The sequence below is a fragment of the Hemitrygon akajei genome, chromosome 31, assembly GCF_048418815.1.
Source record: "Hemitrygon akajei chromosome 31, sHemAka1.3, whole genome shotgun sequence".
In the NCBI taxonomy this organism is placed as follows: domain Eukaryota; kingdom Metazoa; phylum Chordata; class Chondrichthyes; order Myliobatiformes; family Dasyatidae; genus Hemitrygon; species Hemitrygon akajei.
The window spans coordinates 6,844,521-6,868,721 of NC_133154.1; the positions used below are offsets into that span (position 1 = coordinate 6,844,521).

Consider the following 24,201-nt stretch of genomic DNA (forward strand, 5'->3'; position numbering starts at 1 on the left):
CAGAGCACCCAGAAGAAACATTTGCAAAGCTATGGAAAAATGGATGGCAGTGTTGAAGGGAAAAGAGAGGTGGAAACAATGAATTGGTTTGGTGGAGAGTCAGTAGTCATAGCGGAAATAAATGGATATGTTTGATGCTGTAACTATTCTGTTTATATTATATATACACACACACACTCACACTCTGATGTTATTTGTACATGCCGTTCTACACTTGTCATTGATCCAGTGTCGATTCCGGGTTTCACGGTAATGGAAGTGTGAGGGATATGCTGGTGCATGAGATTACAGTTTGTGACTGTACATTTCTGCTGATGTTGATTAAATGCTGTGTTTCTTGGATGCCTTGGTTTGAGCTGCCAATTATGTTCAGATTCTATTTTAACTATTTTTATAGGAAAGATGTCCTTGATGTAGATAAATCATTGTCAATCAGCTATTTGCTTTTCATGAAGTGCCACCTAATAAGAACTGGGTGTCCTCCATTTGACTGCAAGATGTGTAGCAGGAAAATGATTTTTATCTTGCGCAACCATATATGTTTTAAGAATCAACCCAAAACTATACTCTATTAATCTTGGTTACTGAAATTTCTTTCACTTATTTCTTCCCTACATTCATGCTCCACCTTCCTTCTTTTCTCATGTGTATCTTTATTTGGCTTTTAGACACATCTGTGTGGACAGGTACTGCTGTAGGCCTTTTGAAGCCTGTTTCCTCATATACAGTGGATTTCAGTGAATTGGACACATCGGGACCAGTACTTTTGGTCCAATTAAGCAGCTGTTCCAATTAGCTGAGGTTTCATGAGAATAGTTAAAAAGACAAACTACCTTTTAACTGAGTAACAAATTTTGCATTTAAATGAAATACAGAACAGTGCTATAAAACTGCATATTAGTTCCCAATAGGTTTTGATAGAAGAATTAATCCAGTGTATGCTACCATATTCTTTTCATTGAGTGTAAATGACCAAAATCAGTGCAAACACCTAGTGCAGATAATGGAATTCCTTTTAACTATTAAAAAATCCTACTTGCTGACTTCATTGAGGAGGCAAGTTTCAGACCTCAAATATTTTTTCCAATTAATTATGTGTATGGACATTAAACATCCTACTTGGCATTCTGTTACTGCAGCTAGTTATTTTAAGAGTTGGGATTTTCCTACCTTCTTGTCAGCCAATTATTTGTAAGCAATGAGTGAATAAATTGTGATTTCAGTTTAAAGCAGTTACAGCATTCCTTACGGTAAATATGCTTGTGCTAAATGCAAGCTTTTCTACTGGAACCAGCTAACAACACCTACTTAACAAAGCCTGCATTGTGGAGACTTTGGGAATACAGGGGTATCAGAAAAATTTTGTCAATTTGACTAGTTACAACCTCTCATGGACCCACAATGAATTCTACACAAGCAGGAAAGCTCACCAAAGTCTCTACTTTCGGAGGAGGCTGAAGAGAGCTGGACTGCGCACGTCTATAGCCATTCTACAGATGCGCAGGCCATCGTAACAAGCTGCTTCACTGCCTGGTACAGAAACTGCACAGTGGCAGACAGGAAGGCTCCACCATATGTAGACAAAACTGTTCAACGCATCACTAGCACTGGACTACCAGCCATCAAGGATGTTTATAAAGAAAAGGGCCAGTAATATGGAAGGATCCCACACAGACTCTGCTCATGGACTGTTTGCCCCTCTCTGTGAAGAGGCATTCCAGGACCACCAAGACTCAACAACAGTTACTTTCCTCAAGCAGCAAGGCTAATCAGCACCCTCCACCCACTAACCCACCCCATCATCACTCTTCTAAATTTTCTGTCAGCTTATGTACAGACACTCCTGTGCCTGGCGTCACTTCATGTACATGTAATCAGTGTGTATATTAGCTATCTTATGTATTTATATTTATTGATTTTTTTATTGAGTTTTTTACTGTGCTGCATTGGATCAGGAGTAACAACTATTTCATTCTCCTTTACACTTGTGTACATTAAACAATTTTGAAATTGTGAAGTGTTGAGCATCTAAGTACATTCTCATTAATGCACTTAAATCTTCCGGAATCATCAAATATTCTACCCACTGGATGAAGATTTTATGTTCTTGATGAATAGAGTGCAATATTAACTGCATTAATTGTTAGTGACTTGATAGTTATCTAATGCTATTTTTAAGACTAAATGGGTTCAAATTACTCTGCAGATTCATTTTCTCTGGCACTGACAATTACATGGTACATAACATCAACATAATGCAGAATGGCAAGCTATTTTCCTCTAATTTAGTCTGTTCAGCCATATTTCTATTCATCTTTACCTAACCTCTAACACTGATGTGATCTCTGCTACAATTGCAGCTGCAGTCTCAGAACCCTAAGGTATTTAATATATTAAAAACTCACTTGTTCCAGAACCCCGCAGCACTTTGAATAGTTATAGAAAACATAGGAAATAGGTGCAGGAGTAGGCCATTCGGCCCTTCGAGCCTGCACTGCCATTCAGTATGATCATGGTTGATCATCCAACTCAAAACCCTGTACCTGCTTTCTCTCCATACCCCCTGATCCCTTTAGCTACAAGGGCCATATCTAACTTCCTCTTAAATATAGTCAATGAACCGGCCTTAACTGTCTCCTGTGGCAGAGATCTGTATCCTGTAGCATTTTTCATAATTTAAATTATTTTTCATATAATTTACAAAAATTCTTTTTTTTTTTTAGCATAGGTGTGGTCCACAAAAGATGAATATGCATTTCTGTGTTGCCAGTCATGATGACTTGCAATTTGAGTAAATGACCTTGGGGAAAGTAATTATGATGCACAGATTGGCACCCAGTGGATATATTAATTATATTAGAAAGTATAAAATTGTTCATGTTGTCTTATTGGAGGGAATGGGAGTGGAAGTCTAAAGGATAGCGTGGTTATCTGGCGTTCTTTGTTTTATCTTGTCAGCTTTTTTTTAAGGCGATGTTTTATTGGGGGGAAAAATTCCTTTTACTTGTTTGGAACCAGTAGTATTGTACTGCTTTTAAGTTATCTCTGTGTTGTTGGCTGGGAATTGTGTTTTGGTTGATCGGTATACAAAAGCAACATTTAGATTACCATTCAAAGTCCTTATCTCATTATGTGATGATTATCATTCAAAAGATTACAATTACCGATTTGTAGTATTTAGTGAAAGCGGGTATCAGGTTAAATCCTATTTTGAAACCTTTACTCATGATAGATTCTGTTAGGACCATTTTGGTTTATTCCCTCCATGTCAACTGATACAGGCAGGCTGTGATGAAGCATGTATTTGACAACCCACTAACTTTAAATTTCAATTCCTGATTGCACTCTGCAGCTTCTCACAGTGTACCTTTTGAATAGGCCCAGTTTTAGACTGATTAATCTTGTGTCTGGTGCCACCAACTGAATGGTTATAAAAGAGGATTATACAGAACTAATGGAGTCATGTCTAGAATAGTAGTGCTTTGACAGCCTTGGACATTAAAGTAAATAGGTCCATAAATATCACTCATTTTTTGATGTCATTTCAGTGCCTTTCAGAAAATGGGAACGGTAGAATCAGATCTCCCTGATTTTTTTTTATTTGCACATTAGGTCAATTACATTGGTTACTTAGATGTTGGATGAAGATGCCAGAACTTGCCTGCCTTTCCTCAGTACAGCAAAAATATAAAAGAGAGATATGTAACAGGAAATACAATGTATTGTCTTTTACGGTGTCAACTTAATTTAGTAAAATTTACCATAAAAGTTAAATAGGAAGAATGACCAGTGTGTTCAACTGTGAGTGTATGGCAGAATATTCTTCATATTTTAACAGCTTGTATATTAAGCGGCCTGGAGTATCCAAATAAAGAATGATGGATGATCCAATTTTGTAAATAAAAGTCTTCTGGTTTTGTGGAACCTCCTGAGTGATAGGTGGATGTAAAATTATCAGAATTTCCATAATCACGATTTTTTTCCTCTCCCGTGCCCCATGGACACACGAGTTTGATCTCTATATACTGGGTGGCAGTGAGGCCACACGAGAGTCTGTATTTAAGGAAGTCGTATTTTGAATTGCATCCTGCATTCATTCAGTTGTATGTACTGTGCTGGTCTGATGTGATATCAGCTGCAGAGTCTGCAAATATGGTCTGTCTTGCGTCATATTTAAAGACCTAAAAGCTTTTTTTATTGTGAGAAGATCTTGATGTGGCGTGAGAGTTATTGCATGCAGTACAACATCTCCATGCAAAGGAATGCAGTTTTTTTTCTCTTAACAAAGTTAATTGGTTAATGTAGCTTTTGAAAACTAAAGCACACAAAGGTAGATTTATTAGGACAGGAAGGTTTTTGGATGAATCTCATAACTGCACGTTTGTAGTCAATTTGTATAATATGTTGAAGCCATTGTCTTCTGTTAATTGTCTTCACATTTCAACTGTGTCTGTTTCCCCCCCATCCCCCCATACCTTCCCATCATTACCATATAATCATCTCCTTTGCCCCTGTCTGTTGCCAGGCAAAATTTGCAGTGCTTGCTGTTGATTGCTCAGCTCTGAGCAGCTTCCTATTGGTGGCTGTGGATCTGATTATTCAGACCTATCAGATTGAAGATATTCACCCTTCCCCCACCCAGCTCATTCCCCTCCTCCCTTCCCTTCCCCCCCCACCTTCCCAGTGCTCTGACTTCAAGGAAGGTGAGGTCTTGTTTTCTCTGCAGAGTTGCTGAGACTGACTGGGTTACAAAATGGCTGCAGGGGCCTGCCTCATGGGTATGTCCAGCATTTTTACAGTTTTCTCTAATGCACGAAATATTTTTAAAATTCATTTTATGGCACATTTTTCTCTAAGTTTATTGGAACATTAGGAACACAATGAGAATTTTTTTTGATATAACGTTTTCCAATCTTAGGTATAATTGGTGACACTGGGCAAGATGAATAACAGTTCATTGTTTAATGAAAAAAATTGGCACTACAGTTATTTTCCATTGAACCAATTGAGCTGTGTATCCAGAATTGGTGCATTATGGGATAGCTAAATCAGATCAGATTGACATCAAATCTTGGTAGCATTTTTCACTAACACTGAATAGGTGGAATGGGGTTGTAAACTGCAAGACAAGATATTGCTTAATGTGAACAGTTGTTAATCTTGCAGATTACATTATGATGTAAACAGGTGTTTATATTTAAACATGTATTTCACTTTATTTGGTTTCCTGATTTGTAGCATACTGAATGATGCTGCTTTTGAAATGGTATTAATTTAAGTGTATTCGGATTAACTTTTTACTTTGAACACTTATTTAATGAACAACCTGTGGATGAAGAATCCGTACTTGCTACTCGTGAATTACTTTTGTAATCTAAAACTGAGTAAAATAAAGTAGTTTGTAGATTTGCTCAAATAAGTTGAATTCAGTCTGAGCTGATAGCCAATTAATTCTCTTTCCCTCAAAGCCCTATTATAACTTGCAAGAAGATGCAGATTTAGTTTCAAGTATTGACGATATTTTGACTTCAGTAAAATTACATACACTACTTTTACTGTAAACAGCCCAGAAGGTAGGTCTTGTCCTTTGTGGACAGGCCGTGCTTGTGCTTGAGGGCACTTAGATGATCACTTGTGTGTTTCCATTTCCTTCAAATTACACGATCAGGATGACACAATGCATATGGCAGTTAGTCGGATGCCTAGATATCTTTATTTTCACAGAGCTCTAGGTGATGAGAACTATCTGTGTGATGGAAATGACTCATTGCAAGTCACTCGATCCCTGTGGGAACAAAATGGAGCACACCCAGTTTGATCAAGAACAAAATGGCCATCTTAACTACCTCACAATCCAACACCTTTAATGATACAGCATAGGTACCTGTTTGAAATAATGGATGGCCTGTGGCAAACCCTCGAAAGAGATGTTGCATATTTTGCAACACATCCTCAAAAAGATAATGCTGCTTGTGGTTTACCAAATAGAATGCACAAGCGCATTTCATAATATATGGCTTTCAGCAAAGTGTGCTTTTGTGGAGCTTTTAATATGCTGATTGGATGGGTTCTTAGCAGTAGTGACAGCCAAGGATAAATGCATGACTAAGTTTTTGAAATAAACTGACAGTAAAGGTAATAATGCATTTTAAATGTGTTTATATGCCAGAAGTTATTGCAAGGAGATGCATTTGATTACCATATTAAACAAGTCAAATATGAGCATTGAAATTGAAACATGATCATTGCTTACCTAAAGTATTCTTAGTGTTGTGTTATTTTGGAAAACTAAATAAATTGCTCACATATTCTTCACTGAATAACTTTTGTGTAAATAGTGAGCAGGAGTGCCCTCTGCTGTCAAAATAAGGTTGGATCTTAAACGATGTGAACAATGTTTGCTGCACACTTGCTTTTAAAAATAGCATTTGGCTACAGTTAGCACAGCATTAGCTCCATTCCAGCTTACTTTTCTCAGTTGAGCTCTACTGTGAATACAATTTTTTTCATCCCAAAAGTGTAGCTTATAACAATGTAATACAAGCTGAGTTCTAGGATCATTTCGTTATTGAAGTCAAGTAATGTACCTATGAAGCAACATTTTTAGCACAATAACATTGAGATTCTGGGTGTTGAATGGTAATGCAATTCCAAAAAGGGTCCGCTGACCACTTTTCAGCATGTTTTGTATTATTTTGTGCAGTTACTCAAACTAGTTTTTATTTTAAACCATTGCTTTTGTGTATTAACAATTTATCTGTGACTGTAAAAGGATATTTACACATCCATAGCAGAACAATGTGCGCAGTGTGCCCATGAAAAATTAACTGATAGAATTCCTTCCAACCAATCTGATTTTTCTCAATGGAAATTAGAGGGAGATGCAAGTTTCTTTTGCAAGATATGGAGACTTTCTTGAATACAAATTTTGTAGAAATAGAAGAAACTATTTCATCTAGGAGAGCTATGGCATGACTTACAAAATTAACAAAATATATTAATGGTCTGAAACTAGACTGGATATTGAGCAATTGAATGGCTAGAAGTCTGAAACTGGTAATTGAAGGGAGAGATCTATAGATGTTCATTTCAGAATCAGGTTTATTATCACCAGCATGTGTTGTGAAATTTGTTAGCTTGACAGCAGCAGTACAATGCAATACATGATAATATAGAAAGAAAAAAGTTAAGTAAATCAACTAGAGTAAGTATATATGTATATTGAATAGATTAAAATAGTGCAAAAACAGAAATAATATGTATATATTTTTAAAAAGTGAGGTAGTGTTCATGAGTTCAATGTCCATTTAGGAACGTATGGCATTGGGAAAGAAGCTGTTCCTGAATCGTTGAGTGTGTGTCTTCAGGTTTCTGAAACTCCTTCCTGATGGTAAAAATGAGATGAGGGCATGTCCTGGGTGATATGGATCCTGGGTTCTTAAGAATTGATGTCACCTTTCTGAGGCACCACTTCTTGAAGATGTCTTGGATACTATGGAGGCCAGTACCCATGATGGAGATTGTTAATTTTACAACTTTCTGTAGCTTTCAGTCCTGTGCAGTAGCCCCCACATACCAGAGGGTTATGCAGATTGTCAGAATGCTCTGCACAGTGCATGTATAGAGGTTTCCAAGTGTTTTTTTTAGTTGACAAACCAAATCTCTTCAAACTCCTAATGAAGTATAGCCGCTGTCTTGCCTTTTTCATAGCTCCATTGATATGTTGGAACCAGGTTAGATCCTCAGCGATCTTGACACCCTGGAACTTGAAATTGCTCACTCTCTCCACTTCTGATCCCTCTGAGGATTAGTTCATATTCCCTTATCTTACCCTTCCACTTGATAATCGAAAACTTTAATTCTAAATTATGGCGGAGTTTAAAATAGGCATTCACTATTTTTCCAGTGCAGCTATATCGCTTTTGGAAATTATTCAGTTTAAAACGTCACAAAATACCTTCTGTAATCATACCTGCTACAATGTGTCTGAATTAATCTGTAATTTTTGAATTTGGGTCCCCCATACAAATGAGATGTTGCAACACTTGTAAAAATCATTAAAAAAATCTGTAGCCACATCATTTAGCCAAAATCACAAAGTTAGCACACTAGGGGACTGACAGAAACCTGTGAATCAGAATTAGGTTTTAAATTACTGATATATATTGTGATTTTTTTTTTGTTTTGCAATACAGTGCAATAAATAAAAATTATTATTCAATCCTCTTTCAGTCCTGTGCATTGGAGCTTCCATACTAGATGATGATTTAACCAGTCAGGATGCTCTCCATGATGCATCTGTAGAAATTTGCTCAAGGATTTGGTGACATACCAGCTCTCCTCAAGCTCCTAATGAAATGTAGCTGCTGATGTGCCGCCTTCATGATTGTATCAGTATTATAGGCGTAGGATAGATCTTCAGAGATGCTGACCGTCCGGAACTTGAAACTGCTCACCCTGCTGATGTCTCAATGAGGACTGCTGAGAGTTCTCCCAATTCTTCCCTTCCTGAAGTCCATAATCAGTTCCTTGGTCTTACTGATGTATGTAAGTTTGTTGTGACACCACTCAACCAGCTGATCTATCACTCCTGTACACCTCTTGATCATCTGAAATTCTGCCAACAACAGTTGTGTTATCAGCAAATTTATGGATGGTGTTTGAGATGTTCCTAGCCACACAGTCATGAGTGTAACAGTGAGCTAAGCACGCATTCTTGAGGGGTGCCTGTTAATTGCCAGTAATTCGCACTGACTGTAGTCTCCCGACGAAGAAGTCAAGGATCCAATTGCAGAGGCTCAAATTTTGAAGCTTGTTGATGTGTCCTGAGAGGACAATGGTGTTGAATGCTGAGCTGTAATCAGTGAAGAGCAAGCAGCCTGACGTGGGTGTTTCTGTTGTCTAGTGGTCTAAAGCAGAGTGGAGAACCAGTGAGATTTCAAACACTGTAAACCTGTTGTGGCGGTCGGCAAATTGTAGTGGGTCCAAGTCCTTGGTTAGGAGTTAATTCTAGCCATGACCAACCTCTCAAAGCGCTTGGTCACAGTAGATGTGAATACAACTGGGCAATAATCATTAAGACCACTCACCTTTTTGGGCAGTCTGTATGATTTTTGCCCTTTAGAAGCAGGTGGAGTCTCTGACTACAGCAGTGAGAGATTGAAGATGTCCTTTAACACTCCAACCAGTTGGTTGGCTTAGGTTTTCAGTGAACTACCAGGTACACCACAGGGCCCTAATGCCTTGACGGATGTTGTAATGTCGCCCTCTGAGACAAGTCACAGGATCACCAGATGCTGCAGAGATTTGCATAGGTATTGGTATATTGTCCTTATCAAAGCGTGCATAAAAGGCATTCAGCATATTTGGAAGTGAAATATCATCATTTATGATGTTAGGTATGCAAACCCTGCCAGAGCTGACGTGTATTCAGTTTTGTTTCATTTCTACCTTCACTTGGATTTTCTTTTCCCATTTAAGATGGCGGCCTGTAGGTTGTACTTGGATTTCTTATAAGTTCTTGATCACTGGTCTTGAAGACTATATAGCTAGCCCAACAGCAGACTACACATCTCCTGGTTTATCTACAACTTCTGATCTGGATATGTCCTGTATGTTCTCAAAGCCATACACTCATCCGCACAGGCCTCGATGATGTCAGTGATAACCGTGGCATATTCATTCACATCTGAAGCCCTGAATATGATCCAGTCCACCAATCCAAAGCAGTCTTCTGCCTCCCTTGACCATACTTTCATGGTCCTTGCCACTGGCGCTGTGGTCCTTAGTCTTTGCCTGTACACCAGGAGTAGAAATACAGCCAGGTGTTTGGACTTGACAAAGTGTGGGTGTGGGGATGTCACAGTAAGCATTACTGATGCTGGTGTAACAGTAATCGAGCGTGCTGGCTCCTCTAGTTCCACAGATGACATGCTGGTAGAAGTCAGACACTACTTCAAGTTGGCTGAGTTGAAGAACCTTGCAAAACAGGTATCCCCCACTTTTCAAAAGTTTGCTTTACGTCACTTTGCTTTTCAAAAGACTGACATTAGTACCTGTTTTCACTAACCGAAAGAAATCCGAAGAGGATTTTCACTTCTATGAAAAAAGTGAAAATGCGAAAATAGCGTTCAGCATTTGTTTTGCAGCAAGCCGTATAGAGGCAGTGCGCACCCTGAGCAGCGAGAGTGGCGCCACCAAGCTCCTTCCCCGGGAACTACACTCAGCATCCATAGCTTTGAACTGTGTCTGTGAGCATCGGTGCTTTATCTCTATTTATTTTGTGCATCCGTTAGCAAGATGTGTCCTAAGGTATCAGAAAAGCCTAAGGGTGTTATGCTTAGTGTAAAACTGGACGTAATTAAGCGTTTCGATCGTGGTGAAGAACATAAGGACATTGTGCGTGCGTTGAACTTGCCTGCGTCCACCATTCTGTCCAACTGCACTGTATATACATTATTTCTACTTTATATAGGCTGTGTATTTATCATATAATTCCTGCTTTTACTATATGTTAGTGTTATTTTAGGTTTTATGTGTTATTTGGTATGAGTTGGTAGGTTTTTTTTGGGTCTGGGAACGCTCAAAAATTTTTCCCATATAAATTAATGGTAATTGCTTCTTCGCTTTATGCCATTTCAGCTTACGAAAGGTTTCATAGGAATGCTCTACTTTTGGATAGCGGGGGAAATCTATAATCAGGAAGGCATCAGGGTGTGCTCTCGCATGATTGCTGATATGGTGCTCAGCTCCTCCGGTACCTGCCTGGCTTTGACCAGGGTGGAATGTACACTGTAAGCAGGATGTTAACGGAAATCTCCCTCGGCAGATGGAATGGACAGAACTTGACCATTAAATGTAACTGGCTGTGGGAACAGGACTGAGACAGAACTGTCATGTCTGTGCACCATGATGAATCATTAAGCAAACGATGATTCCTTGGTCTTTCCATAGTGCTGCTCTCTGGTCCATGCAGTAGAGGGTGAAGCCTTCAGGCTGTACTGCGGGGGTAGGTAGAGCAATGTCTGTTGAAAGCAGAGTACACAGCAATCCTTGATGCCTCTGGTACTGTACATTAGCAATCCTTGATGTATTCCAAGGACTGTACATCAGCCAGGTAGGGCGATGGCGCCTCATGGCCTGATGTTTCAGTTTTATCTGCAGCCCAGTCTGACAGCCTCACTTTCTTAAAGGGAAAACCGCTCTCAATATCCATGTGTTCTGCAGTCCAGAGACTGCCAACTTTGAAGCTTGATGGATTAAAAAAAATATCTTGAAACAATTTTACTTCCTTTGACAGTACCTGACTTTGACAGTGGATTCCTAAATGGGAGTATTTAATGATTTCTTTGGAACTGCACACAGTTGCCATTCTCAGATGCCATCTTAAATCCTCCGAGCTATTTCAGAATCAGGTTTAATATCACTGACCTATGTTGTGATATCTGTTGTTTTGCGGCACTGGTACATTGCAATACATAGTAATTTTAAAAAATTACTATATATATACACACACACACACACACACACACATATATAAAGAACCAATTTGTGCAGAAAGAGGAGAAAACATATTAAATGTTCATTATCCATTAGGAAATCTGGTGGTGGAAGGGAAGAAGCTGTTATAGAAGAGTTAAGTGTGTGCCTTCAGATTGCTGTACCACCTCCTTGATGGTAGCAATGAAAAGAGGGGATGTGCTGTGTGATGGGAGTCCTTTTTGAGGCATCACCTTTTGCCAATGTTTTGGCTAAGTTTGCAACTTTACAGCCTTTTCTCATCCTGTGCTGTGCCCCCTCCCCACATCAGAAATTGATTAATTAGAATGCTTTCCAAAGTACATCTGTAGAAATTTGTAAGCATCTTTTGTGACATAACAAATCCTAATTAAATAAAGCTGCTGTCCTGCCTTCTTTGTTATTGTACCAAATATGTTGGTTCCAGACTAGGTCCTCAGATGTTGATACCTGTCTCTGAATCAGAATCAGGTTATGTCTTGAAATTTAACTTAGCGGTAGCAGTACAATGCAATACATGATAAATACAGAAAAAAAATGGAATGCACTTAGTATATAGGTAAAATAGTCAAGATAAACTAAAGATAACGCAAAAGCAGAAATAATTTTTAAAAATAGGTGAGGTAGTGTTCATGTCAGTGTCTGTTTACAAATTGGATAGCAGAGGGAAAGATGCTGTACATCCTTCCTGGTGGTAACATTGGGCATAGGGCATGTCCTGAGTAATGGGGGTCATTGATATGGATGCAGGCCTTTCTGAGGCACTGCTCCTTGAAGATGATTTAGATGTAATGGAAGCTAGTAACCATGATGGAGCCGTCTTAATTTTATAACTTTCTGTAGTTTTCAGTTGCCCCACAAGCCTGTCAGAATGCTCTCCATGGTATTACGTGTAGAAATTTGCAGATGTCTTTGGTTTTAAGTATAGTTAGGATAGAGCACATCGTATTAAATAAATGATAAACTTTTATGGTTGAGAGGAGATATGTTAATAATTGGGAGTCAATATGCTAGTGTAACTTAAAAGCATATTCTATTTCAAGTATCTGAGTGAAAAGGTACGTGAGTTTTCAGGTTGTTTCAATGCCTGATGGTTCATGAAGTAGGAACTGTTGCCCAAGCAAGTGTTTTGGAAAGATGTATCAGCTTCAGTGAATCTCAAAACAGTTTTTTTCAGTTGTGTCATCTCCTACTTTTAAAAAATGTTTTCTTCAATTCTTGTGTGCTAATTCAATTGAAATTCTTTTATCTGGAAATTTTCCAGTCATAATTATAAGTTTTGTATCTGCACACTATAATTAAATGTTAACTTATTCAATATATTCAGTTGAATTCATGTTAAAAATATTTCCACTCTTACCAATATCTTTCTTGGAAAAGTTCTATGTTTAGCATAGATGATGTTCTTGCCCACAGTGGTAAATTTCTTTCGAGATTTGATGTTGAGTAAGGATTAGTGAATATATTTTGGTGATGAGAAGTGGTTAACTGGTTTACAAAAAAAATACCGACAAGGGAATAGGAATAAAGTAAGGCAATTGAATTTCAACTTCAAAAAGAACTATTTTGTTGCCTCTCCTTATCATCTACAGTAGAAATGCAAGTTGCCAAAGTATCTTCTGGCATGAAAAGAAATCCAGTAACCATTACTGAACTTATTATAACAATTCAACGCATCAAGTCTATGCTTGTTCACACCAGAGTAATCCCATCAGTTCAGTTCCCCTTGTCTCATATTCCTTTTCACCCTGAGGAATAATGGCCTTTTTCATTTCAGTGGCCATAGCATCTGGATTTATGCTGAACTGCCTTGTTAAGTAATCAAGTATACCTTTCAATTGCTGCTAAAATTGTACTGTCTACCGACACTGTAGGCAGTATTAACATTCAATTCTACAATACTTGTGAAATAAAAGCTTGAAGCCTGGCAAATAACGAATCTCCTTGAATGTTTAAAATTGCTAAATTACATAAGCTTTGAAACTTTTCTTATCCCATAGAACATAAAAATGTACAGCACATTACAGGCCCTTCAGCCCACAATGTTGTGCTGACTGTGTAACCTACTCTAGAAACTGCCTAGAATTTCCCTAGCACATAGCCCTCTATTTTTCTAAGCTTCACGTACCTATCTACGAGGCTCTTAAAAAGACCCAATTGTATCTGCTTCCACCACCATTGTCGCAGTGCATTCCATACAACCCACCACTCTCTGTGTGGAAAAACTTACCTCTGACATCCCCTCAGTATCTATGCCCCATTTCAGCCCTGGGAAAAAGCCACTGGCTATCCACACGATCAGTGCCCCTCATCATCTTGTACACCTCTATCAGGTCACCTCTAGTCCTCCATCACTCCAAGGAGAAAAGGACAAGTTCACTCAACCTATTCTCATAAGGTATGTCTCCAGTCGAGGCAATATCCTTGGAAATCTCCTCTGCACTCTCTCTATAGTACCAACATCCTTTCTGTAGTGAGGTGACCAGAACTGAGCACAGTACTCCAAGTGAGGTCTGACCAAGGTCTTGTATAGCTGTAACATTACCTCACGACTCTTGAACTCAATCCCATGGTTGAGAATGCCAACATACCATATGCCTTCTTAACAACACTGTCAACCTGCGCAGCAGTTTTGTGTGTCCTATGGACACAGACCCCAAGATCTCTCAGATCCTCCACACTGCCAAGAGTCTTACCATTAATATTATATTCTGTCTTCAAATTAGACCTGCCAAAATGAACCACTTCACACTTATCTGAGTTGAAGTTCATCTGCCACTTCTCAGCCCAGTTCTGTATCCTATTGATGTTCCACTGTAACCTCTGACAACCCTCCAGACTATCCATAGCACCTCCCAACCTTTGTCAACAGCAAACTTACTAACCCACCCTTCAACTACTTAATCCAGGTCATTTATAAAAATCACAAGGAGGAGGGGTCCCAGAACAGATCTCTGTGAAACACCACTGGTCACCGACCTCCATGCAGAATAGGAACCATCTACAACCACCCTTTGCCTTCTGTGGGCAAGCAAATTCTGGATCCCTTGTTCAATTTTCAAAGAACAAATCAAGAATAGAAAGGGTGGACTTTTAAATAGTTCTGCAGTGAAAAGAGTCAGGATGAATTAAATAGTTTTAAAAATTTTTTAGTAATACAACACGGAGTAGGCCCTTTGCACCACGCTGTTTCAGCAATCCCTGACAAACCTGATTAACCCTAACCTAATCACGAGACAATTTACAATAACCAGTTAACCTACTTGGTATGTCTGATGACTGTTGGAGGAAACTAGAACACCCAAGGAAAACCCATGCATTCTACAGGTGGTCCTATAGGGAGGGACTCCTTCACAAAATAGCGCTGGAACTGAATTGCAAATTCCAGAAGGCTCCAGGCTGTAGTAGCATCGCAGTAACAGTTACACTACCATGGCACCATTTTTATGATGAAAGAGTGGAAGGTGAAGTCAGTTTGGTCCATTATGCATGTTCCTTCTATGTAATCTGCCTTAACTATTAAGTTCTGGAGAAGATTGTGGCTATGTCTTTTTATGTTTTTTTTGTAAGTTGGATTTGTATAAACACATGGGAATTTTTGACATAATCTGATGGATTGTTTACTGAGGCATGAAGCATGGTAGAGCATTGTATTGATTTGAACATTATTTTCTGTGTCCATAATGCCAATTCAATTACTTCTTGCAGCAAAACAAAAATATATTAACATCTTGATCTCACTTAAAGGAAAAACTTATTGATTCACTTATAATTGCTTAACTTTAAATATCTTGACATGACTGTTTAAATCAAAAGAATTCATCTGTGGAAATATATTAAAATGTAAATACCTGCTTGTGCTGAATCAGATGTTTCATTCTGACATTGTTGACCTTAGCCTTTGTTTCCAATGCCATTTCTTTGCCCATAGTTGTACTTCAGTAAACTCTAGTTCTTGTCAAATTCTGCTACTTGCATCCCATGTTGCATAAAAGTCTCCTCGACTATCACCATATTTCCTGCCTTACCTCCATTAGTTCCTGTTACCCTCACGTGCAGTCATATCCTCCCTTTGTCTACATCATCTTTTCAAGTCAAGTCACTTTTATTGTCATTTCGACCATAACTGCTGGTACAGTACATAGTAAAAATGAGACAACGTTTTTCAGGACCATGGTGTTACATGACACAGTACAAAAACTAGACTGAACTACACAAAAAAAAACAACACAGAGAAAGCTACACTAGACTACAGACCTACACAGGACTGCATAAGGTGCACAGAAACAGTGCATTCTTCATTTCAGTAGTCTGAGATGCCTTTTTGGTCTGGATTGATATAGATCAACAAGGTGCTTAATGGTGCTCTTATTTGTCAGTCACAGTGATTGTCTTTGCATATGGTAGAACTTCTCAACCTGGGAGTTGCTTTTTAAACACAAAAGTAACTGGAAATCTTCAATAAAAGAGAACGTTGGATATAGTTAACAGATCAGGTAGAATCTGTGGAGAGAGGAACACGGTTGAGTCCTGAGTTTTCCAATGTGTATAAAGAAGGTAAGGTGCTATCCTGCAAACTATTTGTCATTTACCAGCCTGTGCATAAAGGATGGTACGGGCTGCTTTATTATATGGAACTGAATGTTGTGCAATCATCAAGAAGCATCTCCTCTTTTGGCCCTATAATGGAGGCAATGTAGTGGTGATGAAGTTGGTGGTTTAGGACGTTACATTCCGGAATTCTTACATGATGTTCCAGATCTTAATGTTGAACCCAACAACCACAGCCTACTTTTATGTTAGAAAGTGTCGAGTACATTTTCACCTTTGAAGACGCTTGGCCATTTGAGGCCCTCTGTTGGTCAGGGTCAACCATGAATGTTGTATCGTGGCAGAGGAGCGGTTATGGGATTGCTTCAAGTCAGTGGACTGAGCTGTGTTCAAGAAACCATTAGTAGATCTGAATGAATGGTTGTCATGGACTTTATGCAGTAGAAACAGAGGAGTATGTCCCCACAAAAGGCAAGGAATCTTCAACAGTTTTTAATTTGGAGCAAGAAGGCTGCGAGTGAATGGCTGGTTTTTTGAAGTAAAGGGAGCTTTTTACTACTCGGGTTAAAGAGAAGTGAGACTGCGCAGGCGCGTGACGTCAGTCAGTTGAGCACGAAAGGTTTAAAAAGAAGGCCTCTGTATCCAGTGGGCAGCGGAGTGAGAGGCAGCAGAGTGGCTTTGGCTTAACGGGCTTAGGCGGTAACAGGACGAGGGGAGGTAGGTTCAACTGTGTTAATTGAGGAAAGGAGGTAGTATAAGTGTGAGACCGGTGTTCTGTGCTTGGTGTCAGATGTGTGGGGGGGGGGGGGGGGTGGTCCTGGAGTCTCCCAGCCTCCCGGACGGCCTTATCTGCACCCGATGTGTTGAGCTGCAGCTCCTGAGGGACTGAGTTAGGGAACTGGAAATACAGTTTGATGACCTTCACCTGGTCAGGGAGAGTGAGGAGGTGATAGAGAGGAGTTATAGGCAGGTGGTCACACCGGGGCCACGGGAGACAGACAAGTGGGTCACAGTCAGGAGGGGGAAGGGGAAGAGTCAGGTACTAGAGAGTACCCCTGTGGCTGTACCTCTTGACAACAGGTACTCTTGTTTGAGTACTGTTGGTGGGGGGGACAACCTACCTGGGGGAAGCGGCAGTGGCTGTGCCTCTGGCACAGAGTCTGGCCCTGTGGCTCAGAAGGGTAGGGGAAGGGAAGAGGAAGGCAGTAGTGATAGGGGACTCTATAGTCAGGGGGTCAGACAGGCAATTTTGGTGGTCGCAGGAAAGAAACTCGGTTGGTGGTTTGCCTCCCAGGTGCAAGGGTCCGGGATGTTTCAGATCGCGTCCAAGATATCCTGCAGTGGGAGGGAGAACAGCCAGAGGTCGTGGTACATATTGGTACCAATGACATAGGTAGGAAAAGGGAAGAGGTCCTGAAAAATGACTGCAGGGAGTTAAGAAGGAAGTTGAGAAGCAGGACCACAAAGATAGTAATCTCGGGATTACTGCCTGTGCCACACGACAGTGAGAATAGGAATAGGATGAGGTGGAGGATAAATGCATGGCTGAGGGATTGGAGTAGGGGGTAGGGATTCAGATTTCTGGATCATTGGGACCTCTTTTGGGGCAGGTGTGACCAGTAACAAAAGGACGGGTTGCACTTGAATCCCGGGGGACCAATATCCTGGCGGGGAGGTTTGCTAAGGCTACTGGCGAGAGTTTAAACTAGAATTGTTGGGGGGTGGGAAGAGACTGGGGAAGAGGAGGTTAGTTCACAAATAGAGAAAGCTTGTCGACAGTGTGAGAGGGAGGATAGGCAGGTGATAGAGAAGTGACGCTTAGACTGAAGGCTTGTGATGTGTCTATTTTAACACAAGGAGTGTTGTGAACAAGGGGGATCAGCTTAAGGCGTGGATCAGTTCTTGGAGATATGACGTGGTGGCCATTACAGAGACTTGGATGGCTCAGGGACAGGAAAGGTTACTTCAAGTGTTGGGTTTTAGATGTTTCAGAAAGGACAGGGAGGGAGGAAAAAGAGGTGGGGGCATAGCACTGTTGATCAGAGATAGTGTCGCGGCTGCAGAAAAGGTGGACGCCATGGAGGGATTGTCTACGCAGTCTCTGTGGGTGTAGGTTAGGAACAGAAAGGGCTCTGTGGGTGTTTTTTATAGGCTGCCCAATAGTAATAGGGATATTGAGGAGCAGATAGGGAAACAGATCCTGGAAAGGTGTAATAATAACAGAGTTGTCGTGAATAGAGATTTTAATTTCCCAAATATTGATTGGCATCTCCCTAGAGCTAGGGGTTTAGATTTGGTGGAGTTTGTTAGGTGTGTTGAGGAAGGATTCTTGACATAGTATGTAGATAAGCCTACAAGAGGAGGGGCTTTACTTGATTTGGTATTGGGAAATGAACCTGGTCAGGTGTCAGATCTCTCAGTTGGGAGAGCATTTTGGAGATAATGATCATAATTCTATCTCCTTTACAATAGCATTGGAGAGAGATAGGAACAAACAAGTTAGAAATGCATTTAATTGGACTAAGGGGAATTATGAGGCTATCAGGCAGGAAATTGGAGGCTTAAATTAGAAATACATGTTCTCAGGGAAAAGTACGGAAGAAATGTGGCAATATTCAGGGGATATTTATGTGGAGTTCTGTATAGGTACGTTCCAGTGAGATGGAAGATATGGTAGAGTACAGGAACTGTGGTGTACAACGGCTGTAATAAATCTAGTCAAGAAGAAAAGGTTACAAAAGGTTCAGAGAGCTAGGTAATGTTAGAGATCTAGAAGATTATAAGGCTACTAGGAAGGAGCTTAAGAAGGAAATTAGGAGAGCCAGAAGGGGCCATGAGAAGGCCTTGGCAGGCAGGATTAAGGAAAACCCCAAAGCATTCTACAAGTATGTGAAGATCAACAGGATAAGATGTGAAAGAATAGGAACAATCAAGTGTGACAGTGGAAAAGTGTGTATGGAACTAGATGAAATAGCAGAGGTACTAAATGAATACTTCAGTATTCACAATGGAAGAAGATCTTGGTGATTGTAGTAATGACTTGTAGCAGACTGTTAAGCTGATAACTGTTAAGAGATAAGAAATAACAATTTAATAAATATAGGTATTAAAAAAGAGGATGTGCTGGAGCTTTTGGAAAGCATCAAGTTAGATAAGTCGCCGGGACTGACAAAATGCACCCCAGGCTACTGTGGGAGGTGAGGGTGGAGATTGCTGAGCCTCTGGTGATGATCTTTGCATCATCAATGGGGACAGGAGAGGGAGTAGAGATAGCCCAGGAAATTATAGACCAGAGAGTCTTACCTCAGTGGTTGGTAAGTTGATGGAGAAGATCCCGAGAGGTGGGATTTATGTACATTTGGAGAGGTATAATATGATTAGGAGTAGTCAGCATGACTTTGTCAAGGGCAGGTCGTGCCTTACAAGCTGATTGAATTTTTTTGAGGATGTGACTAAACATATTGACAAAGGAAGAGTAGTAGATGTAGTGTATATGGATTTCAGCAAGGCATTTGTTAAGGTACCCTATGTAAGGCTTATTGAGAAAGTAAGGAGGCATGGGATCCAAGGGGACATTGCTTTGTGGATCCAGAACTGGCTTGCCCACAGAAGGCAAAGAGTGGTTGTAGATGGGTCATATTCTGCATTAAGGTCGGTCACCAGTGGAGTGCCTCAGGGATCTGTTCTGGGACCCTTACTCTTTGTGATTTTTATAAATGACCTGGATGAAGAAGTGGAGGGATGGGTTAGTAAGTTTGCTGATGACACAAAGGTTGGAGGTGTTGTGGATAGTGTGGAGGGCTGTCAGACCTTACAGCGGGACATTGATAGGATGCAAAACTGGGCTGAGAAGTGGCAGATGCAGTTCAACCCACATAAGTATGAAGTGGTTCATCTTGGTAGGTCAAAAATGATGGCAGAGTATAATATTAATGGTAAGACTCTTGGCAGTGTGGAGTATCAGAGGGATCTTGGGGTCCGAGTCCATAGGATTCTCAAAACTGCTGCGCAGGTTGACTCTGGTCAAGAAGGCGTATGGTGTATTGGCCTTCATCAAACATGGAATTGAATCGAGCCGAGAGCTATTGTTGCAGCTATATAGGACCCTGGTCAGACCCCACCTGGAGTACTGTGCTTAGTTCTGGTCAGCTCACTACAGGAATGATGTGGAAACCATAGAAAGGGTGCAGAGGAGATTTACAAGGATGTTGCTTGGATTGGGGACCATGCCTTATGAGAATAGGTTGAATGAACTCAGTCTTTTCTCCTTGGAGCGAAGGAGGATAAGAGGTGTATAAGATGCTGAGAGACATTGATCATGTGGATAGTCAGAGCGTTTTTCAGAGGCTGAAATGGTTGCCACAAGAGGACACAGGTTTAAGGTGCTGGGGAGTAGGTACAGAGGAGATGTCAGGGGTAAGTTTTTCACTCAGAGAGTGGTGAGTGCATGGAATGGGCTACCAACAACGGTGTTGGAGGCAGATACGATAGGGTCTTTTAAGAGGCTTTTAATTAGCTACATGGAGCTTAGTAAAATAGACGGGTATAGGTAAGTCTCGTAATTTCTGAGGTAGGGACATGTTCAGCACAACTTTGTGGCCCGACGGATCTGTATTGTGCTGTAGGTTTTCTGTGTTTCTAAATTCTATTACTTCTAAACTGACTACTTATTTTATAGTGACCTCTGTGTAGAATTAAATTCTGATGTCATGAGACATACAATAATCGAGTGGTACTGTTTCTGATTCTTTTAAAATATCTGTTTCATTACATTGCGTCCTTCAACTTTGCTAAGCTCAGTGTTCTTGCCAGTCAACGTTTATGTGGACTCTTCATTTTGAAATAACGTGTCCCAGTAGTTGGAAATCATCTGCAGAGAGATAAGAAATAACAATTTAATAAATAACATAGCAATGGATATACTCTAATCCTATCAATGACCTTCAGATCAGTTGTTGCTGCAGTTTTACATTGTGCTCCTGTATCTTGGAAACCCAGAGGGACTTGGCCCTCCAAAAGCACTGCTATAGTTACTAGAGCATGTTCTGATTTACAAGTAATTTCCACTGATTCAATACAAATATCTACCATACATGGCTAAAGTATATCACGAAAAATCTTAGCAGGTCAAGCAGCATCTGCAGAGGGAAAGAGTTAATATTACATCAGTGACATTTACATTTTTGATTAGCATTGTAAGTAGTTGGCTCTGAATTACATCTTTAGATTATTAAAGTATTTTTAAGTATTAAGCACACACAAAATACTGGTGGAACACAGCAAGCCAGGCAGCATCTATAGGGAGAAGCGCTATCGACGTTTCGGGCCGAGATCCTGGCGAAGGGTCTCAGCCCGAAACGTCGACAGCGCTTCTCCCTATAGATGCTGCCTGGCCTGCTGCGTTCCACCAGCATTTTGTGTGTGTTGCTTGAATTTCCAACATCTGCAGATTTCCTCGTGTTTGCCTTAAGTATTAAGCAATTCATTTATCTTTGTAAAAGTGGTTGAACTAAATTCACTAGTTATTGTATGCGGAAAAAATTACTTTTGAAAGTCATCATAAATCAAAATGACCTGGTAACTTTTTGACCCTGTACACAAGGTATTCAGCAGTCAGTGACTAGGGGGCCTGACCTCTTGAGTTATATCACAATGTTTCTGTCTTAATTTTCAGGCATTCTGAGATGGATACCAGTGAAGAGCTTCCAAGAAAAGTTTTCAAGGCCAGAAAAACGATGCGCGCAAGTGACCGACAACAGCTAGAAGCTATCTATAAAAGCAGAGAGGAGCTTTTAAAAGCCAATGAAGAAACCAAAACTAAACTCTGCAATGGTAAACATGAGAATGGCGATTCTGATGGCAAAACGTCATTAAGTACCAACTGCATGGATGATACAGACATTGACTGCATTAATGATGTGAGGCTGGGTCCAGAAGAACTACAAGGCAACTCTGTTGACGAACTTGGCGTTGCACAAATACCTGAACTAAGTCTTGCTGAAAAATGTCTTAATGATGATAAGGACTCAAGCTCTCAAGATGAAAAAATGGACTCCATGCCCTCAGTTGCTGCAGATGAAGAAATATCTGCTGAAAATGCAGAAAACCAAGTTTTGACGGACAGTGAGGGCAAAACAGATGATGTTGTGGAACCAGAGTGTGTTGCATCGAAGGAGGAGTCTTTAATAGCAGATAATTCAAGCACTGATCAGAACATTTCAGATGAAGGGAAACCACCCCCTGTTGATGAAAATGGGGCTCATGATGTACCAGATGAGAGTAGTCTTTTGTTACAGTCATCATCATCTTCCTCTGTGAGGGAAAAGGAAGACTGTGAAAGTTCAGTGGGTGTTAGTGAAGAGGCAATTACAAGTAGCATAGAAACTGTACAGGAGAAAAATGACAGTGAAAACTCTAAAGTGGAGTGTGCAGAGACTGAAAGCGAAAGTGCAACAAAAGATGCATTAAATGAGAGCAGATCAGTTGGGAGTGGCCAATTGGAAATTGGAGATATAATTCCTATTCTGGAGAAATTGGCTCCGGAGAAGGATGGTGAATTATCCAGCAATCAAGAAAATGATCCTGCAGTGGAATCCCCTACACCAAAGGACAGTCCATTACAAGAAGAGCAAATGGACACTTCTCTCAATAATTCTCCCTCAAAAGAAGAATGTAATGGCAACTTGCCTGAAGAAGCATTTCTCGTCTTGTCTGATGAGGATGAGCCAGTAGCTGAGAAGCAAGCAGAAAGTGAAGAGCTGGTACCAAAAAACGATAGTGCAGGTACATTGTTTTGGTATCTTGTGCAATTTTGCTGAAAGAGTTTTGGATGCAGTCCGAAATTTTAAGGGAGTAGTCACTGCTTTATCAATTAGTGTTAACATTCATAACTGCCTAATGTATGTATAAAAAAAGCTTGCTTGATTTTGTACTATTTCCTAATGGGTGTGACGAATTGAAGTTTGTCTTTCGGAATATAAAAGTGGGAATGTCACATTACAGGTATTCCATAGTTAGGACAATGTGGAAAAGGTTTTATCCCTAGATCTCAATGATGAATTGCAAGAAAAAGATGAGAAATATTCTCCTTTTCTAAGTTTAAAATATACTTATTATCGAAGTGCACATATGTCACCATGTACTACATTGAGATTCATTTTAGTGTGGCATTCACAGTAGATACAAAAAAATACAATAGAATCAATGAAAACTGCACGCAAGCAAATGCAGTGAAACCCCGATTATATGCGCCCTGATTTTACGCAAATTTGAATATAACGCGATGAGTATTTGGACTCCCATGTCCATGTCAATCCATACTCCCCTTTCTCCAGCCTTGTATCCTTTTTGCCAGTCAACTTTCCAGCTCTTGGCTTCATCCCTCCCCCTCCTGTCTTCTCCTATCATTTCAGGTCTCTCCCTCCCCCTCCCACTTTCAAATCTCTTACTATCTCTTTTTTCTGTTAGTCCTGATGAAGGGTCTCGAAAAGATGCTGCCTGGCCTGCTGCGTTCCACCAACATTTTGTGTGAGTCATTGGACCTTTTCTTTTGGTCTAAATGGAACAAACTGCTAGAAAAAGAAAATCTTTTTCTGTGAAAGATAAGCTTCACGCACTTGATGTGATCAAGACTAAAAGTCAAACTCAAGTTGCAAGAGACCTCAGGATACTGGAATCAGCACTTTGTGGCTGGAAATCTCACAAAGAAAAGTTATGCGCGTGGCTTTGCAAAGTTTGAAGAAGAAGCAGGACTAAAAGCCAAACGCCTGAAGACAACCAAAGATGGCAGCCTCGATGGCTTCCTGTATAAGTGGTTCGTTCAAGCTGGCTCAGAAGGCCTTCCAATTCCCGGTCCTATTCTCAAAGCTCAAGCCGAGAAGTTTGACATTCAGATCAACGGAGAAACCTCACAGTTCAAAGCTAGCAATGGATGGCTAGACCGGTTTAAATGCCGTCACAGGATTTCTCAAGTGTTAGTGTCAGGAGAAATTCGTTCAGCCGACAGTGCTGCCGCCAGCTAATACCTGGCTGAACTAAAACCTCTCTTAGAAGAAGGTGGCTTTGTGGAAGAACAAGTGTACAACTGTGAAGAAACAGGCCTCTACTACAAGGTATCCCAGACCGTTGACTGGC

General features: G+C 40.3%; 1 protein-coding gene across 11 annotated transcripts in view; it reads left to right on the top strand.

Moving 5' to 3' along the window:
* LOC140718971 (activating transcription factor 7-interacting protein 1-like) overlaps positions 1–24,201 on the top strand; it is a 158,406-nt gene that overhangs the window by 50,832 nt on the left and 83,373 nt on the right. For 10 of the 11 annotated variants that reach the window (XM_073033268.1, XM_073033277.1, XM_073033272.1 and 7 more), the window contains exon 3: positions 21,743–22,851. In XM_073033268.1, the coding sequence (XP_072889369.1) occupies positions 21,753–22,851 (1,099 nt within the window). In that variant the 5' untranslated portion in view covers positions 21,743–21,752. Of the gene's footprint in view, positions 1–4,700; positions 4,779–21,742; positions 22,852–24,201 lie in introns of those variants that run through there. The other variant, XM_073033270.1, reaches the window with a different exon arrangement.